The sequence below is a fragment of the Schistocerca cancellata genome, chromosome 11 (assembly GCF_023864275.1).
Source record: "Schistocerca cancellata isolate TAMUIC-IGC-003103 chromosome 11, iqSchCanc2.1, whole genome shotgun sequence".
In the NCBI taxonomy this organism is placed as follows: Eukaryota; Metazoa; Arthropoda; class Insecta; order Orthoptera; family Acrididae; genus Schistocerca; species Schistocerca cancellata.
The window spans coordinates 36,192,061-36,210,830 of record NC_064636.1 but is presented as its reverse complement, the minus strand read 5'-3'; the positions used below and the strand labels follow the sequence as shown (position 1 = coordinate 36,210,830).

At 40.4% G+C, this 18,770-nt stretch overlaps 1 protein-coding gene across 3 annotated transcripts in view; it reads right to left on the bottom strand.

Moving 5' to 3' along the window:
- The window catches only part of LOC126108764 (THAP domain-containing protein 6-like), a 159,095-nt gene that overhangs the window by 123,814 nt on the left and 16,511 nt on the right, over window positions 1-18,770 (bottom strand). Inside the window, exons 1-2 of one of the 3 annotated variants that reach the window (XM_049914117.1) lie at window positions 5,697-5,803; window positions 5,396-5,594 (exon numbers count right to left, since the gene is read on the bottom strand). The exons of 1 other annotated variant lie outside the window; for it this stretch is intronic. In XM_049914117.1, the coding sequence (XP_049770074.1) occupies window positions 5,396-5,594; window positions 5,697-5,773 (276 nt within the window). In that variant the 5' untranslated portion in view covers window positions 5,774-5,803. Of the gene's footprint in view, window positions 1-5,395; window positions 5,595-5,696; window positions 5,804-18,770 lie in introns of those variants that run through there. One more of the 3 variants, XM_049914118.1, reaches the window with a different exon arrangement.

Sequence of the window (18,770 nt, the reverse complement as noted above, 5' to 3'; positions counted from 1 at the left end):
TGTGAAAAATTTGGGTTTGCTTAAAATGGAGCGCAAATCAGACTATACACATCCTCTGTTTCTGTTTTGAGACCACTTAGCGATATCCACTAACCTTAAAAATTATTTCATCCGTTGTTCATAATCGATGTTTATATTCTGCGTTTAATGCCTTAGACTTACAAATGAAACACCTTGCCAATCTAACATAAAAGTAGTTTACACTTCCTCTCCCAAAAAATACAAAGATATGGCATCACTGCATTGCAAAATTTTTTACCCTCATGTACCTTGTAAAGTGTGTATTTGTTTTCGTATGTTGTAAATCAAAACATGTGGTGCACACTGAAACTTCGTTTTGTGACGGAACGGAAGTGGTTTACACTGCAGTGCAACGTTTGTGACTCCGAAAATACAAACATCTTTGAGAATGTATTCACAGCAAGAAAAAATGGTTCAAATGGCTCTGAGCACTAAGGGACCTAGCTTCCGAGGTCATCAGTCCCCTAGAGCTGCTTAAACCTAACTAACCTAAGGACATCACACACATCCATGCCCGAGGCAGGATTCGAACCTGCAACCGTAGCGGTTCCAGACTGTAGCGCCTAGAACCGCTCGGCCACTTCGGCTGGCATGCAAGAAAACTGCGAAAACAAATGCCCCAGATGAACATTTCATAAGCCGCATTCCAACACCGACATGTAGCGTAACCATTTGGTTACACATTGATCATTGTGAATTGTTTATCCTAGAGCAACTCACAGGAAAATGTGTAATTTGTTTTGATGAAAGTATGAAAAAAACGTCTGATGATGAATGGCAAAAAATTCGAAACTGGTAACCGTACTTTATTAAAAAATAACGTGAAACCAATTTGCGGTTGGTTGCTGTACACCATCAAAAATTTATTTTATTTCAAGCGTTTTCTCGTACTTCCATGCTTAACATGAAATATTAAACCCATTTGTAAAGTAATCAGGAGTTACAAACATTTTATCCACAGAAGTACGATTTTTCTTTTTTTAAAGAATTGCGCGCTTAGCGTTCTAGTCTATATTGTTTCGAATCGTTTTTGCCAAAATGTCCTCTAGACACTTACCTTATAAGTAGATGATATACTCGGGAATATAGTTGGCACTGCGTTTTCAGTCAGTTTCGGCCTTATTCTGGGATATTCCTTCAATTGTCCCCTATCCATAACTCGGTCTATTCTAACGATGTACGACTCATCGAAATGTTTTATGCACACGCCAGGTGTTTTTATCCTGGAGAAGTCCGTCGGGATGTGGTCCAGCCACACCTTTCGCCTTGTGACGTCAGTTGGCAATGAAAATACCGTCACTCTTTTAGTTTCTTTGTCGTAATTAGATCGGCATCCAAACACACTACACCTGTGCGGCATTTTGAGGTGCCTCCAAAGCTAACAAACAGAATATTGCAGTATCCATCACAACGGACTAGCAAAGCTCCATATTCTATCGCAGAACGTGTGACGTAGGTGGAAAACCTTTGCAAAAAGATTTCAAAATACACACACGCCGCTCACAAAAGAATATGCTATTTCGCAGTTCAGAGTCAATAACGACATATACACACGAGTAAATACTACGAAATCAACTCCCAACAGGGGCATTAAGTTGTTTAAGAAACAGCAGGCAATCCACGCACACGCGTGGTTTATACGCGGCAACTCGCAGCACTGACGATCGGAGATGCGGTCACGAATACACGGCGCCCCGCGGGAAATTACGGGCCCGCAACGATCTTGTGACGTCACGCTAGTCGCCTTGTCCGCCATACTTCGCGAACGCTCGGCTCGTGCAGGGCCCGCGGGAAATCAATATGTCAATGAAAAAGTTCCCCCTACAGGTCTTAACTTAGTCGTGTGCTGCGAGAGTTCGCATGCATTTAAACGCGGAGTTACGAATTATTAAGCTGCTCTGGAACAGTTACTCGCTCTCCTTCGGAGACGCTACTGCGTCACGTGCTGTGACGTACGCCCGGTGACGTGCCCTTCACGTGGGCCTCGCGGTGCGTTGCACAATGTATCCCTGCGTTCCGTACAGGGTCCAGGGAAATCAGTATGTCAAACTGTACATACCAAAAGTCGTAACGTGTGTTACTGAGAGCTTGAGTGTATTTAAACACGGAGATAGGAATTACTAAACCGTTTGAAACAGTTACTCGCTCCCCGCAGACGGCAGCTGGAACTCTTAAGACCTGCAGTGTCACGTGCAAGGCAGCACGCCTCAGGACCCGCCCAACTCGCTGCGTGACGTCACATCTACGTCCCCCCCCCCCTTCCGCCGACACCAATGAGCTTCAGCTTCTGCCGCTAGGTGGATCTGCCCCCCTCCTGCCCACGCAGCGAGGTAAGACAGGCGTCTAAAGCTAGGGAAATGAGGGATGCTCAACTACCTCACCTACCGATAGATGGCTCTAGCGTCAAGCTACCGCTAGCTGTAGACGCCTGTGCCTGTATGCGCCACATAAATAGGTGCCCATTTAAGACAACAGAAACAGCACATATCAGTATACCTTAATTTAGCTGCTAACGACTCTTCACTGGCAGTATCCGTCAAAACCACAGTTAACTTATCTTCTCTGGTGATGTAGTTATTTTTCATAGCTGTGAATGTTGATTCGTCGCGAATGATAATGCCGATCCTTTGCTTGAATCTATTCCGAATGATTTTGTTATATTTTTAGTTCCCTTGCCCGTCAAAGTATTTCTTCTCCAATAGTTATCACACACCATTTTTGTGTATATGACAGTCTTGATCCATACTGTAATAGTTTACTCACAATTACAATGCCCAAATATCGCTGATGACGTCGTAGCGTAACGGCTACCGTTTTTGGCTATTAATGTCAAGGTCCTGGGTTCAATACCTACTCACTGAAGTTTTTTATCTGGTGGAAAGATTTGGAAGGAGGTTCCTTCTGTCTTGGGAAACCAACAGGAAAGCTACTTCAATATAAAAGGAGCAAAACATGCGCAAATCGCTAACGTAACGGTTTACGTCGAAAGGTTTGCTTCAGGATGGGTGACATTTGTCAACAGCAGAAGCATCAGCCTGTATTTTTTCGGGTTAGTGAGCGAGATGCTCTATGCATTACAACTACAGATCTTATTCTTTCCAAGATTCCAGACCAGTTCTACAGAATTTAGGTCGAAACTGTGTGGCGGAAGTAGGAAGGGAACCTTTCCTTGCAGGATTTTTTCACTATAGTTGGGTCAAACCTGTTCTGCGCATCTACGTCACGCATTCTCCGACAACCAATACGCATTCAGTACTGTTCTCAGATCTCTGCTGTGAAAGTGGTTGCCATCGTGAGCATTAAACGCGACCGTAGCGAGTTATTCAGTAAAATTTTATTTCATTTCTTGCGAGCTGTCACGGTCGATGGTAGAGATAAGCAACAAATCCCGCGCAGGCAAGTGAGAATCATAATTTGCAGCAACCACGCTATTTTCTAGCCCAGAGCACGTCTATGCGCTTACGGCAATCGTCGCTTGAAACCGGCAAACAGTGCAATCCCCATCCATATCTCGATCTGCGCGAACAGCTATCATTCATAGATCAGACTATAGAATAAGCAGGAGTGAAAATTCTTTGTCGCTCCGTATTACAGGCGTCGCAAAGGATCATGGTAACGTGACCGTAGAGTCATCTCTCGGTCGATCCTGTAGTTGAGCGTGACCCGAGACACCTGGACTCGCAAAGGATCATGGTAGCTTGACGCTAGAGCCATCTATCGGTAGGTCAGATAGTTGAGCGTCCCTCATTTCGCTAGCTTGAGATGCAAGGGGAGATGCCGCTACGTATCCCAGCCGTACTACGTTTTGAAGCCATGGGGGCGTGGCTCGCTGCCATGACACACTGACCAAAACATTGCCAGTGTGCTATAGCGCTGTGTGTATTAAAGTCGCTAATTGCACCATATACGCATGTAACATCATCAAATTGGTTGTTTAAAATAAAATCTCGTAAAGGCGAAATTCCGCGTTTCTTCTGATTAAAAATAGTTTTTAATGTAATATTACGAATAGCTAGTAGTATATGCCGGTCTTCAATGTAAACGATACAATTTTGTTAATTCAGTAATAAACGTGTATCACAAACTCGGGTTCTTTCTTCACTTGTTCTTACGATCATCTGATACAACCATCTGACTGGACGAAGCAATGCCAGATTTACGAAAAGTGACTACGTCTTTTCCGATTTTCGTGACATACAAACCAAAACTTTTCAGTTGTTTGAGTTCAGAATGATTGTATTGTTGCAGCTATTTACTAATGTGTAACAGACTGATTGCGGTTCTGACCACCACACATATCTGAAGAGGTAACCAAATGATGTCTTTGTTGTTAATTATTTAAACAACGAAGCAACAGATAAATAAGTCTGATAAAATAACTCAATGTGCGTTAATGTTTAGCCAACAACCTGTCACATTGTGCACAACTTAATTCTGTTGTCAAGTGGAATAGAACTGCGGAGAATCCCAAGAAATATAAATCAGGTGTTTGTTATACACAAAAAAGGGTACTTTCAGTTTGGATAACATTGACAAAACTCTTTGCCATTCAGTTCATACACACTTCAACACACCCACATTTCTTCTCTTAAGTGGTACGCAGCAGCTCTAGTATGAGACTAGGGCACTTTTCTATAGTAAATAACAAATCAACTGCGGCGGCAGCAGCACTTACGTGACATGTCTGTTAGCCAAGGCAGTATAATAGTGTTCCAATTTTCATCTGTTATAGGAGTCATTTTAATATTAGTACGGAGTTCTACTTATTGCTTACTTACCTTAGGTTCCAATTTCTTATTTTGGTATGAAAGAGATTTCTTAACAGGGTAACAATATCCCAATGTTTTTAGGAAGCTTAGGCATAAACCATTTTACATTGTGCTTTGTTTATGTCATACCCTATTTTATAATTTTCATTCTTTTAAGTGCAAGCCTTTCTTGTCAAGCTGACAGGTATTTACAGTGGTAAATTCACATAAATGATAACATTTACTTCACATGTGTATTCAATTACTTTCGGAATTAGAGCTAAATAATAGAAACTGAAAACTAAGTTAGCTATACCCTCCCTCCAAAGCCCCATAAATACATCTTGTTTGTAATACGTACTGGGGCATTTCAGTTACGTTACACTACCGGGAAACACTGTTCATTACCACCAATATTTACTGAAATACGGTACATAGAATGGAAAATCTACACAGTGTCCTGTTTATGCCTATACTTTACGCCAGTTAATGTAGTGTTAGCTTTTAATTTGGTACATGATGAAGACAAAGTGAGTTACTCAACGCTTCGATTATCGACGATACGTACGTATTATACTGAAACGTGAACTTGAAAACTAAGAATTTAATTCTTTGAATTAACATACCTTTTGCAAATGTTTTGGGTGTGTAGGGAAAACTGATGGTACAGCATTTTCTCGGAGCCTTACTGTTGAAAGGGAAGTTCGGTCTATGTCCTCTTCTCGGAAATGCTGAGAACATATAGTGCTCCATTTAGACGCACGCCAGTTCTTCCTCCTCACGGCATTCTCCCACAGAGCTTTCCGACTTTCATTTTTAGGGAATCTAAAATCGTACAGGAGAAAAACACGCTATAGTACAAGTACCGATGTAGCACACGTTCATTCACAATGAAGTTGTAAAATCACACTTAACGAGACAACTTACACATGAAATGTTATTCCCTTCGATTTCGCATCACAATCAGAACGATTCGTACATCCGAGCACCACACAAGTCACCATAATAGCGCAAAATCCTTCCAAAAGCGAGCGACAAGCCTATACACAGAAGCTAACAGCAGCAATGTTTTGGTCGGATTGAGATGGCTACCCTCGGCTTCACATAGCTTCACAGCTGTGACGTCACGGCGTCTCCCTCTATTCTTACCTCCATGGTGACGTCACGGCGTCCTCCTCTACTACGGATCTTACGAGTTCCAGCGACTGCTTCTGACGGAAACGAGTTATGCTGTTATTTGAGACCAGTTAACTGCAGATTTAAAAAGATTCAAGTTATCGGTAACACAAACCAATGTTAAGGCCTTTACTAGGCCCCTTCATTTTCACTGACATATTGATTACTGCAGGTGCTAACCCTTCTAATGAAGCTAACTGTATTGCAGTACCTCTTCTGGCACATTTACTGCAAGCAGTAAAAACGAGCAAAAAGCATAAACTTATCTTTCAAACTGCTTCCAAGTAGAATACGCTCCAACTGCCAGGTAGTCATTCATTGCTAACAATATGACGTTAATTGTGTATAATTTTTTTCGTTCTGAAACTAAAGTTGTTCACAACAGATATGAAATTAAATAAAAGTATTAGTCAATGCCATCGTAAATGCCTCCTCTTTCGCTGTTTAACAAAGCATGAGAACAGTGAAAAATTGCATGAGGAGGACACGGAAGAACAAAACTGCAATCCTCAAAAAACAAAACTTCCATGCTCCAACAGTAACGTACTACTACGCATTCACTAATTATGGAAACAGTAAAGATGTAAATGAGGTTGAGCACAGATATTGTATCCTACACCAATCCAAAAGTGTACACCAAGGTTAGTTTACCTCTGTTGTGGTCCTTTATAAGTCATATGAAGAGTCTACTTCCATTTCCTCATTTAGTTGTAATACAGACAAGTATTACATTTTGATTTTGGGAAAACTTTTCTCAGTGTGTAGCCAGCTACATACATTAGTATGGGTAAAATATCAGCAGGAACATAATCTGACTTAAAATTTAAATCCAGTACTTCTGAACCACAGCTGCAAATCAGTATTATGATCTTTAATTTGCTGGATGGGAATCAGAATTTTGAAGTGTATATTACTATTTTCAGCAGCAAATAGCACATCATTTTTAAATCTTAATTTTCTTTCATTTTCCAAGACCTGCACACATAGCTTACGTAACAGTTAGCCGCACTTAGTTGCAGATAGGATCCAAATCAGCTCTGAAGATTATCATATCAAACTTGCTGAGCAAAATTTAGTCCAGTCTATATTTTTGGAACAAATATGTGATTTCTGTAAGTTCTGTAAGATTCTGTAGTTAAGATTAGACACTAAAATGTCTGTGCGGACAAACCAACATTTGGTTGTACTGAGTGTCTCCAAATTTTCAGTCCGTGACAAATATTACATAAAAGCTGCATATGACTACTGGATATTCCTCTGATGTCTTCTCTGCTATGACCACTAAATCTCTGGTCTTCAGACACAGATCAAATAATCTTCCGCCATTTCACAATAATTTGGTGGAAACCAACCATCTGGTTTATTTGTGCAGAAACATCAGCATATCTTATGTGCCATGTTTCAGTGGTACAACATTATTTTCATGAGAATTCTTAATGCCAGTTTCACATTCTGCTTTTGAATTGGTGAATGGTACAAAACCTTTGATGAAAGGGTGTGGCCATACTTGACCAAAAAGTTTTTTTCCTTCTCTAACCAAGTTCCAAATGTCTTTATCGTGCTGACAGCATTACTGAATGGTCTTCCATGTTAAGAAAATGCAAAGTTTTGTTTACATTTCATTTTGTTTCCCAGTTGTTTCCGATATATTTCAACAGGTATCGGAAGGGGAGGTTGGCAAAGCTTATAGGTGACAGTATAGGTGGGGTTGGTGGGATCACTCGTGGGAAAATTCCTGCAGTAGTGGGTGTTAGAGCTGCACCTTTTTTAGATTGAAGTCAGCTGATAGGTATTCCTGCTTAAGGGAAGTCTCTCTAACAAAGGAACCACTTTTGACAAAGCTTAGGTATCCGAGTAATGAGGGAATTAGTATATTTCATCAAAATATACAAGGTATTAGAAATAAAGTTAGTGAACTGCTTATAGATGTTGACTCTGAAATTATTGGTATATCTGAACACTTCTTAAATAAGGAAATAATTCAGAGGCTTCCTTTACCAGGATACAGGTTGGCTGGCAGCTTTTCTAGGAGCTCTTTGCGGTGTGGAGGAGTAGCCATGTATGTGAAAAACGGCATCCCATTTGAGTCAATTGATGTTTCAAAGTACTGCACTGAAAAGGTGTTTGAATGTTGTGCAGGTGTGGTTAAATTTAACGGAGCTAAACTTCTAACTGTTGTTATTTATAGATCCCCAGACTCCGATTTCACAACATTTTTGCTAAAGCTAGAGGAGGTTCTTGGTTCACTTTATAGGAAATACAAAAAGTTAGTTGTATGTGGTGACTTCAATATTAATTGTATAAGTGATTGTGCAAGGAAGAGGATGCTGGTAGACCACCTTAATTCATATGCAAACCGTATTCCTTCCAACAAGAGTGCAAGGGAACAGTAGAACAACCATAGACAACATTTTTGTTCATTCCTCATTACTAGAAGGGCATTCTGTTAGCAAAAAGGTGAATGGCCTTTCAGATCATGATGCACAAATTTTAACTCTAAAAGATTTTTGTGCGGCAACATGTGTTAAATATAGTCATCAGCTGATTAGGAAAGCTGATCCAGTTCCTGTAGAGACCTTTGTAAACCTTATCAAGGAACAAGAGTGGCAAGATGTTTATAGCGCTGATACAGTAGACGATAAATATAATGCTTTTCTCAAGACTTTTCTCGTGCTCTTTGAAAGTTGCTTTCCGTTAGAATGTTCAAAACAGGGTACTAGCACAAATAGGCAGCCTGGGTGGCTGACTAGAGGGATAAGAATATCTTGTAGAACAAAGTGGCAATTATATCAAAATGTTAGAAACAGTCAAAAGCTAAATGCAGCAGCCCATTACAAACAGTATTGTAAGGCGCTTAAAAATGTTATTAGGAAGGCAAAAAGTATATGGTATGCAGATAGAATAGCTAAGTCTTGGGATAAAATTAAAACCATATGGTCAGTCGTAAAGTAAGTGGCTGGTCTGCAGAGAGAGGTCGAGGATATAGAATTAGTGCGTAGTGGGAATGTCCGTGTTACTGATAAGTCGCACATATGTACAGCATTTAATAATCACTTTCTGAATATAGCAGGTGAACTAAATAGAAACCTAGTCCCAACAGGGAATCATATAGCGCTCTTAGAAAAATGTGTTCCTAGACTTTTACCTGAAATGCTCCTCCATGATACTGACAAAAGGGAGATTGAGTTAATAATTAAATCACTAAAGACCAAGAACTCTCATGGATATGACGGGGCATCTAGCAGAATACTGAAGTACTGTTCTATGTATGTTAGCCCAGTACTTAGCCATATCTGCAACTTTTCCTTTAGGAGTGGTCGGTTTCCTGACCGATTAAAATACTCGGTAGTGAAGCCACTTTATAAAAAGGGAGACATTGATAATGTTGACAATTTTAGACCTATTTCTATGCCATCGGTGTTTGCTAAAGTTATCGAGAAGGTTGTATATACAAGGTTACTGGAGCATTTAAATTCACATAATTTGATGCCAAATGTTCAGTTTGGTTTTAGAAATGGTTTAACAACTGAAAATGCTATATTCTCTTTTCTCTGTGAGCTTTTGGACAGATTAAATAAAAGGTTGAGAACGGTAGGTGCTTTCTTTGATTTAACGAAGGCTTTTGACTGTGTTGACCACAAAATATTACTGCAGAAGTTGGACCATTATGGGCGCCTCTTACTTCAAGAACAGAAAGCAGAAGCTAATTCTCCGCAATATTGAGAGAGGTAGTGATGTTCAGTCCCAATGGGGCACTGTTAAGTGGGGCGTTCCCCAAGGGCCACTGCTGTTTCTTATTTATATAAATGATATGCCTTCTAGTATTACAGGTGATTCAAAAATATTTCTGTTTGCTGATGACACGAGCTTGGTAGTGAAGGATCTTGTGTGTAATATTGAAACAGTATCAAATAATGTAGTTCATGAAATAAGTTCGTGGCTTGTGGAAAATAATTTGATGCTAAATCACAGTACGACTCAGTTTTTACAGTTTCTAGCTCACAATTCAACAAGAACCGATATTTTTATCGGAATGGGCATATTATAAGCGAGACGGAACAGTTCAAGTTCCTAGGCGTTCGGATAGATAGTAAGCTGTTGTGGAAAGCCCATGTCCAGGATCTTGTTCAGAAACTAAATACTGCTTTATTTACCATTAGAACAGTATCCGAAATAAGTGACACTTCAACACGAAAAGTAGTCAACTTCGCATATTTTCATACGCTTATGTCGTATGGTATTATTTTTTGGGGAAATTCTTCTGATTCAAAAAGGGCATTTTTGGCTCAAAAACGGGCTGTTCGAGCTATATGTGGTGTAAGTTCGAGAACCTCTTGTCGACCCCTATTCGATAGTCTGGGAATTCTGACATTGCCCTCACAGTATATATTTTCTTTAATGTCATTTGTTGTTAGCAATATTAGCCTATTCCCAAGAGTTAGCAGCTTTCACTCAGTTAATAATAGGCAGAAATCAAATCTGCATGTGGAATGCGCTTCCTTGACTCTTGTGCAGAAAGGAGTACAGTATTCTGCTGCATCCATTTTCAATAAGCTACCACAAGAACTCAAAAATCTTAGCAGTAGCCCAAATTCTTTTAAGTCTAAACTGAAGAGTTTCCTAATGGCTCATTCCTTCTATTCTGTCGAGGTGGTCCTGGAAGAGTTAAAAAATTAAGCAAATTCCAGTGTTACATTGTTGATTTTCTTTATTTAAACTTACGACTTGTCACCTGATATGTTTTTTTATATTTCATTTTATCTGTTTCTAATATAGTGTTATAATTTCATGTATTGACTCGTTCCATGACCATGGAGACTTCTCCTTAATTTGGTCCCACGGAACAATAAATAAATATTGACAGTGTCAAACATAAAACACAATTTTCTAGTTGAATCAAGTGGATGGTCAACAGAAGGTTGCAGGATTTTTTTGACACTGAAAATTCATAGGCTTTCCTGTTGACACTATTAATATCTGAGGATAACTACTTTGAAACCTACTCTTTCCAATATAGACAAAACATTTCTGGTTAAGGATTTCAATTGCTCACCTAGTATATTAGCAACGGGAATGATAGCCACTATATCAACATATTTTGACAAAACTGAAGAGACCATAAATACCTCAGCTGTTTTGGCACACGTTTCGGCATCAAATATGTAATTGCCCTACATTTCACCACACACAAATGAAGGTTTGGCTGTGTATAATCATTGGTCAAAAGAGACACTATGGGTTCCCATGGTTACAGATATTCAACTCTGTTTTACTACTATCTAATGACGGCTTCACCAAGTTATGATTACAAATCAGGTTCAGTAAAGTACGTGGGTGCGGTAAAAACATCAGACAGCATTTTCTTAGAGTGGCAGAATGGACATACAAACAGCTAGCTACTATCATAGTTTTGCTGCCATATTGCCTATTGTTTTTTGTGAGCTGCAACACTTTCAATTGTTCCACAAGTTTTAATCGTTCATTTTCATCAAACCTGGGTACCGTATCCAGGCATTCGATTGCAGAGTTAACAGTTTTTCTCCAGTTTTCCTTTTTCAGGGGTGCCACAAGTTCCCCAACTAAACTCCTGATTTCCAGAAAAGTTTTAGCATTTTTCCCTGACAAATTTTGAGACATCAAGGGAAAGTAAAGACTTAAGTTGACAAAAAATTTAAGGACTTCTGTATTTCTAAACACGTGACCAAAAATCTTAAGTAGTAACATCACCATTGTTTGTAAAGAACTGTTTTCAGATGGATAAAGCACGCCAAATGGTATATATGTTTCATTAAGACCACTGATATTCTATTTCACTGAAGCGAAACATATTTGGTGACAAAAATACCCATTTTGTTGAAGTTGCAAGACAGATTTAAAATAGCTTCACTGCTTTCAGATAGAACCTCAGAAAAAAAGTAGGCTTCTTCAAAGATATGTATAAGGTGGCAGGGGTAAAATACAGAGAGCAAAAGGCTATTTACAATTTGTGCAGAAACCAGATGGCAGTTACAAGAGTCGAGGGACATGAAAGGGAAGCAGTGGTTGGGAAGCGAGTGAGACAGGGTTGTAGCCTATCCCCGATGCTATTCAATCTGTATACTGAGCAAGCAACAAAGGAAACGAAACAAAAGTTTGGAGTAGGTATTAAAATCCACGGAGAAGAAATAAAAACTTTGAGGTTCGCCGATGACATTGTAATTCTGTCAGAGACAGCAAAGGACTTGCAAGAGCAGTTGAAAGGAATGGACAGTGTCTTGAAAGGAGGGTATAAGATGAACATCAACAAAAGCAAAACAAGGATAATGGAATGTAGTCGAATTACGTCGTGTGATGCTGAGGGAATTAGATTAGGAAATGAGACACTTAAAGAAGTAAAGGAGTTTTGCCATTTGGGGAGCAAAATAACTGATGATGGTCGAAGTAGAGAGGATATAAAATGTAGACTGGCAATGACAAGGAAAGCATTTCTGAAGAAGAGAAATTTGTTAACATCGAATAGAGATTTAAGTGTCAGGAAGTCGTTTCTGAAAGTATTTGTATGGAGTGTAGCCATGTATGGAAGTGAAACATGAACGATAAATAGTTTGGACAGGAAGAGAATAGAAGCTTTCGAAATGTGGTGCTACAGAAGAATGCTGAAGATTAGATGGGTAGATCACATAACTAATGAGAAGGTATTGAATAGAATTGGGGAGAAGAAGAGTTTGTGGCACAACTTGACTAGAAGAAGGGACCGGTTGGTAGGACATGTTCTGAGGCATCAAGGGATCACAAATTTAGCATTGGAGGGCAGCGTGGAGGGTAAAAATCGTAGAGGGAGACCAAGAGATGAATAGACTAAGCAGATTCAGAAGGATGTAGGGTGCAGTAGGTACTGGGAAATGAAGAAGCTTGCACAGGATAGGGTAGCATGGAGAGCTGCATCAAACCAGTCTCGGGGCTGAAGACCACAACAACAACAACAACAACGACAACGACAATAACAACAACAACCTACAAGTCCCAAAGTTGGTAAAAAACACAACATTATTGTTAATTGCCAAAAAATAGTATGCATTGTAAGTTAAGTCTGTAAATAATACTGTAGTATAATAGCAGAAGGTTAAAGTAGTTCATTGTATAAAACTCACTTAAAAATCACTGACTGATAAATAGGAAAAAAGTACGAAATTTCGCAATGCAATAAACACTTTCATCAAAAAGTTTAAAATTCAGACTGGCCAGCATTACGTTCAGTAACCGATTAAAAATGCCCCAACAATTTCAGGTGTCCTCTTACCATTTTATAAAGAAATCTGAAATTGGTCCAACTCATTTTACATTAAAAAATTACGAACGTAATGTTGCATTAGAGCAGCTTTGAGCGTTAATGGGTTAAGGGCTGTAGTGTTAAGTGAGAGAGAAAAGATGAGATGCTCTACTTCTACAATGTAACAGAGCACAGTACATTATCCCAGGAGGCGAGTGTTCAGAGACAGCCGTACCATCAGTGTGACCTCTTGTTCCCTACATACATAAATGACTTGACGAGTAGGGTGACCTGCAGACTGCAACCGTAGCAAGATGCTGTAGTGAACAGCAAAGTGTTGTCATCGTGTGACCAGAGGGGAGTACAGAATGACAGAATACCTATTGGGCATGATGAATGGTAGCTTCCTCTAAAGTACAAAAATGTAACTTAATGCAGATGAGTAGGGAATCACTCAACAAAGGAAAGTTGCTCGCATATCATGTCATTTCTGGAAACCCAGAATCTACTCTGTAGGAATCAACACGGATTTCGGAAACAGCGATCGTGAGAGACCCAACTCGCTTTATTTGTTCACGAGACCGAGAAAATATTAGATACAGGCTCTCAGGTAGATCCCATTTTCCTCGACTTCCAGAAGACATTCGACACAGTTCCGCACTGTCGCCTGATAAAGTAAGAGCCTACGGAATATCAGACCAGCTGTGTGGCTGGATTGAAGAGTTTTTAGCAAACAGAACACAGCATGTTGTTCTCAATGGAGAGACGTCTACAGACGTTAAAGTAACGTCTGGCATGCCACAGGGGAGTGTTATGGGACCATTGCTTTTCACAATATATATTAATGACCTAGTAGATAGTGTCGGAAGTTCCGTGCGGCTTTTTGTGGATGATGCTGTAGTATACAGAGAAGTTGTGGCATTAGAAAATTGCACCGAAATGCAGGAAGATCTGCAGCGGATAGGCACTTGGTGCAGGGAGTGGCAACTGACCCTTAACATAGACAAATGTAATGTATTGCGAATACATAGAAAGAAGAATCCTTTATTGTATGATTATATATAGCAGCACAAACACTGCTAGCAGTTACTTCTGTAAAATATCTGGGAGTGTGCGTACGGAACAATTTGAAGTGGAATGATCATATAAAATTAATTGTTGGTAAGGCGGATGCCAGGTTGAAAGTCATTGGGAGAATCCTTAGAAAATGTAGTCCATCAACAAAGGAGGTGGCTTACAAAACACTCATTCGACCTATACTCTAGTATTGCTCGTCAGAGTGTGATCCGTACCAGGTCGGGTTGACAGAGGAGATAGAGAAGATCCAAAGAAGAGTGGCGCATTTCGTCACAGGCTTATTTGGTAAGCGTGATAGCGTTACGGAGATCTTTAGCAAACTCGAGTGGCAGACTCTGCAAGAGAGGCGCTCTGCATCGCGGTGTAGCTTGCTCGCCAGGTTTCGAGAGGGTGCGTTTCTGGATGAGGTATCGAATGTATTGCTTCCCCCTACTTATACCTCCCGAGCAGATCACAAATGTAAAATTAGAGAGATTCGAGTGTGCACGGAGGCTTTTAGACAGTCGTTCTTCCCGCGAACCGTATGCGACTGGAACAGGAAAGGGAGGTAATGACAGTGGCACGTAAAGTGCCCTCCGCCACACACCGTTGGATGGCTTGCGGAGTATAAATGTAGATGTAGATGTAGAAAACATTCCTGTCATGCCCTAATACATTATCAGCAATGTGCTGCTTGATACAGCCACTTCAATCAAATATCTAGGTGTAATGTTGCAAAGCTATATGAAATATAAGGACAGAATAGGGACAGTGAATGCTCGACTTTGATTTATTGGGAGAATTCTAGGAAAGTGTAGCTTACCACCACTGGGGGGGGGGGGGGGGGGGGGGCGGGGGGTGGGGGGGGGGGGGGGTGCGTATACAACACTTGGGGGACCCATTCTTGTGTACTGTGTGGGTATTTAGGATCCCCACGATATCAGACTAAAATAAGACATTGAAGTGCTTTTACAATTGCCACTTTTAGAATTGCCACTGATAGGTGAATTGACACCCAAGAATTAGGGAAATGCTCTGTGAACTCAAATGGGAATCCTAGGAGGGAAGACTATATTCTTTTCTCGAAACACTATTGATAAAGTTTAGAGAACTAGCATTTGTGGCTGACAACAGAACAATTTGATCGCTGCCAACATACATCTCGAGTAAGGACTGCAAAGCCGAGATAAGTGATATCGAGGTTCGTATGAATGCAACATACAGACAGTCAGTTTTCTCTGACTCTGAGTGGAAAAGGAAACGGGAATGACCAGCAGTACCAGAAGGAACCCTTCACCCTTATGGTGGCTAGCTGCTTACAGCGGGTAGACTGAAGTACAGAGACACCACATTATTACACGTAATACAGCCTAGGAAAACTGGTGCCATTTGAAACAGTTTCCAGTCATCCTGGAATGGATAAATACAGGCCCTGTATGTTTTTCAAGGGAATGTTACACCATTCTTCCTGCAAAATAGTGGGAAGGTCAGGTGACAATGGCAGAGCTGAATATTGATCGTGAAAATTACCGAACTATCAGTTTAATAAGTCACAGCTGCAAAATACTAACGCGAATTCTTTACAGACGAATGGAAAAACTGGTAGAAGCCGACCTCGGGTAAGATCAGTTTGGATTCCGTAGAAATGTTGGAACACGTGAGGCAATACTGACCTTACGGCTTATCTTAGAAGAAAGATTAAGAAAAGGCAAACCTACGTTTCTAGCATTTGTAGACTTAGAGAAAGCTTTTGACAATGTTAACTGGAATACTCTCTTTCAAATTCTGAAGGTGGCAGGGGTAAAATACAGGGAGCGAAAGGCTATTTACAGTTTGTACAGAAACCAGATGGCAGTTATAAGAGTCGAGGGGCATGAAAGGGAAGCAGTGGTTGGGAAAGGAGTAAGACAGGGTTGTAGCCTCTCCCCGATGTTATTCAATCTGTATATTGAGCAAGCAGTAAAGGAAACAAAAGAAAAATTCGGAGTAGGTATTAAAATTCATGGAGAAGAAGTAAAAACTTTGAGGTTCGCCGATGACATTGTAATTCTGTCAGACACAGCAGAGGACTTGGAAGAGCAGTTGAACGGAATGGACAGTGTCTTGAAAGGAGGATATAAGATGAACATCAACAAAAGCAAAACGAGGATAATGGAATGTAGTCAAATTAAGTTGGGTGATGCTGAGGGAATTAGATTAGGAAATGAGACACTTAAAGTAGTAAAGGAGTTTTGCTATTTAGGGAGTAAAATAACCGATGATGGTCGAAGTAGAGAGGATATAAAATGTAGACTGGCAATGGCAAGGAAAGCGTTTCTCAAGAAGAGGAATTTGTTAACATCGAGTATAGATTTAAGTGTCAGGAAGTCGTTTCTGAAAGTATTTGTATGGAGTGTAGCCATGTATGGAAGTGAAACATGGACGATAACTAGTTTGGACAAGAAGAGAATAGAAGCTTTCGAAATGTGGTGCTACAGAAGAATGCTGAAGATAAGGTGGGTAGATCACGTAACTAATGAGGAGGTATTGAATAGGATTGGGGAGAAGAGAAGTTTGTGGCACAACTTGACTAGAAGAAGGGATCGGTTGGTAGGACATGTTTTGAGGCATCAAGGGATCACAAATTTAGCATTGGAGGGCAGTGTGGAGGGTAAAAATCGTAGAGGGAGACCAAGAGATGAATACACTAAGCAGATTCAGAAGGATGTAGGTTGCAGTTGATACTGGGAGATGAAGAAGCTTGCACAGGATAGAGTAGCATGGAGAGCTGCATCAAACCAGTCTCAGGACTGAAGACCACAACAACAACAACCTTTCTTTCCAAAGTAGACCACAAGCGCTCAACAATATTCCTATCTGCTGACTGTGGTGGCCACGAAAGATGCGACAATTCGTTCTCGTAATCACAAAACCGGCTGTGGACGATGCAACTGTGTGAACGTGTACCATGTTTTCAGAACACAGCATCACCACTGAGGAACAAACACCGTACCACGGGACAGACCTGATCAGCCAAAATCGTCACACAATCGATGGCAGTGTAATCTTGTGGGACCCGGCATACCACAATGCAGCTAACCATACTGTCACTGAATCCGTCGCTGTGTTTCTCTTGTCAGCCGGCAGTCTGCACCGTATGCAGCATATGCCAGATTTATAGTCTGCCACTAATTGGAAACAGTGTAAAACAAAAGTGCTCCCACCGAATGACTTAATTCCGTTGCTCAATAGTTCAGGTTTTATGGCTTTGGTACAACTTTTCCTGACAGGCACATTTGCAACACAGACAGTTGGGTTTGTAATTCTACCTCGCCCAGCAATTCCCAATTTATGGAGCTCCTTTCACGTTGTTTTGCTGCTGACAGGGCTCGCAAGTACGACGTTCAGTTCTGCAGTGACCTTTGTCGCTGTCATTGGATTAGATCGATTTGGGGGAAGAGACCAAACACTGAGGTCATCGGTCTCGTCGCATTAGGGAAGGACAGGGAATGAAGTCGGCCGTGCACTGTCAAGGGAACCATCGCAGCATTTGCCTGAAGCAATTTAGGGAAATCACGGAAAACCTTAATCGGGATGGTCGGATATGGGATTGATCCATTGTCCTCCTGAATGCAGTGATTGTCATCTTATTTTTCATCACATTCCTCTTCAGTAACTGCCTTGTCACAATTATGCAACACACACTTTTGACCGCATTCTGACATGGCAGATGATGTTTCTGGTTTCCCTGTATGCGGTATAAATCTTACAGTACGGTGCCTCTTAGAACATAGAACACTTCAGCTACCTCGGTCACAGGCACACCGACCAAATGAACACCAACAATTCGCCCACATTCAAATTCACTTAGCTCTGATATAACAAACCCAAAACTACACGAAACACTGTTCTGATCCCAACTGATACATACAACATATTGAGGAGATTTCGCAGGTGCTGTTCGCCATCAAATACAACAGTGCAATCTGGAAATTTGGTTAGCATCTGCATATGTAATATATTACTTGTTTGATACTGTCAGTTTTTACATGTGTTAGCTATATTCTATTTGTCCCTGGATATGGTGAAATGACTTTACATTAGTGTGATGCAATCTTAATTCTAATTCAGTTATGCTCAAGCACAAATTTCTCGCAGTGTTTCTATATTTTTTGTCCAAACCCTATTCATCTTATTTCCACAATTTATACAGTACAAAACATTGACTTTTACGTTTACACTAATGAGAAATAGTATTTACTAGCAAACTTGGCAATGCTTCAGAACTGCTACATACAAGATATTCAAAAAGAGGGAACAGATTTCAAACATTTATTGCTTCCAAACTACAAATGATAGAAACACAACTCTAGTGTTCCCGGAAAGAGAAAGGTACAAATTTTTATGCATTCGATGTAAGCACCATCTGTTAAATGACAAATAACAAAACGGCCCATTTCCTGATACACAAAAAAGCAGCCGATCTCTCATCATTGAATTCCCAGTGTCTCTAAGGCATTCAGCCTGACAGGTTGCCTCCA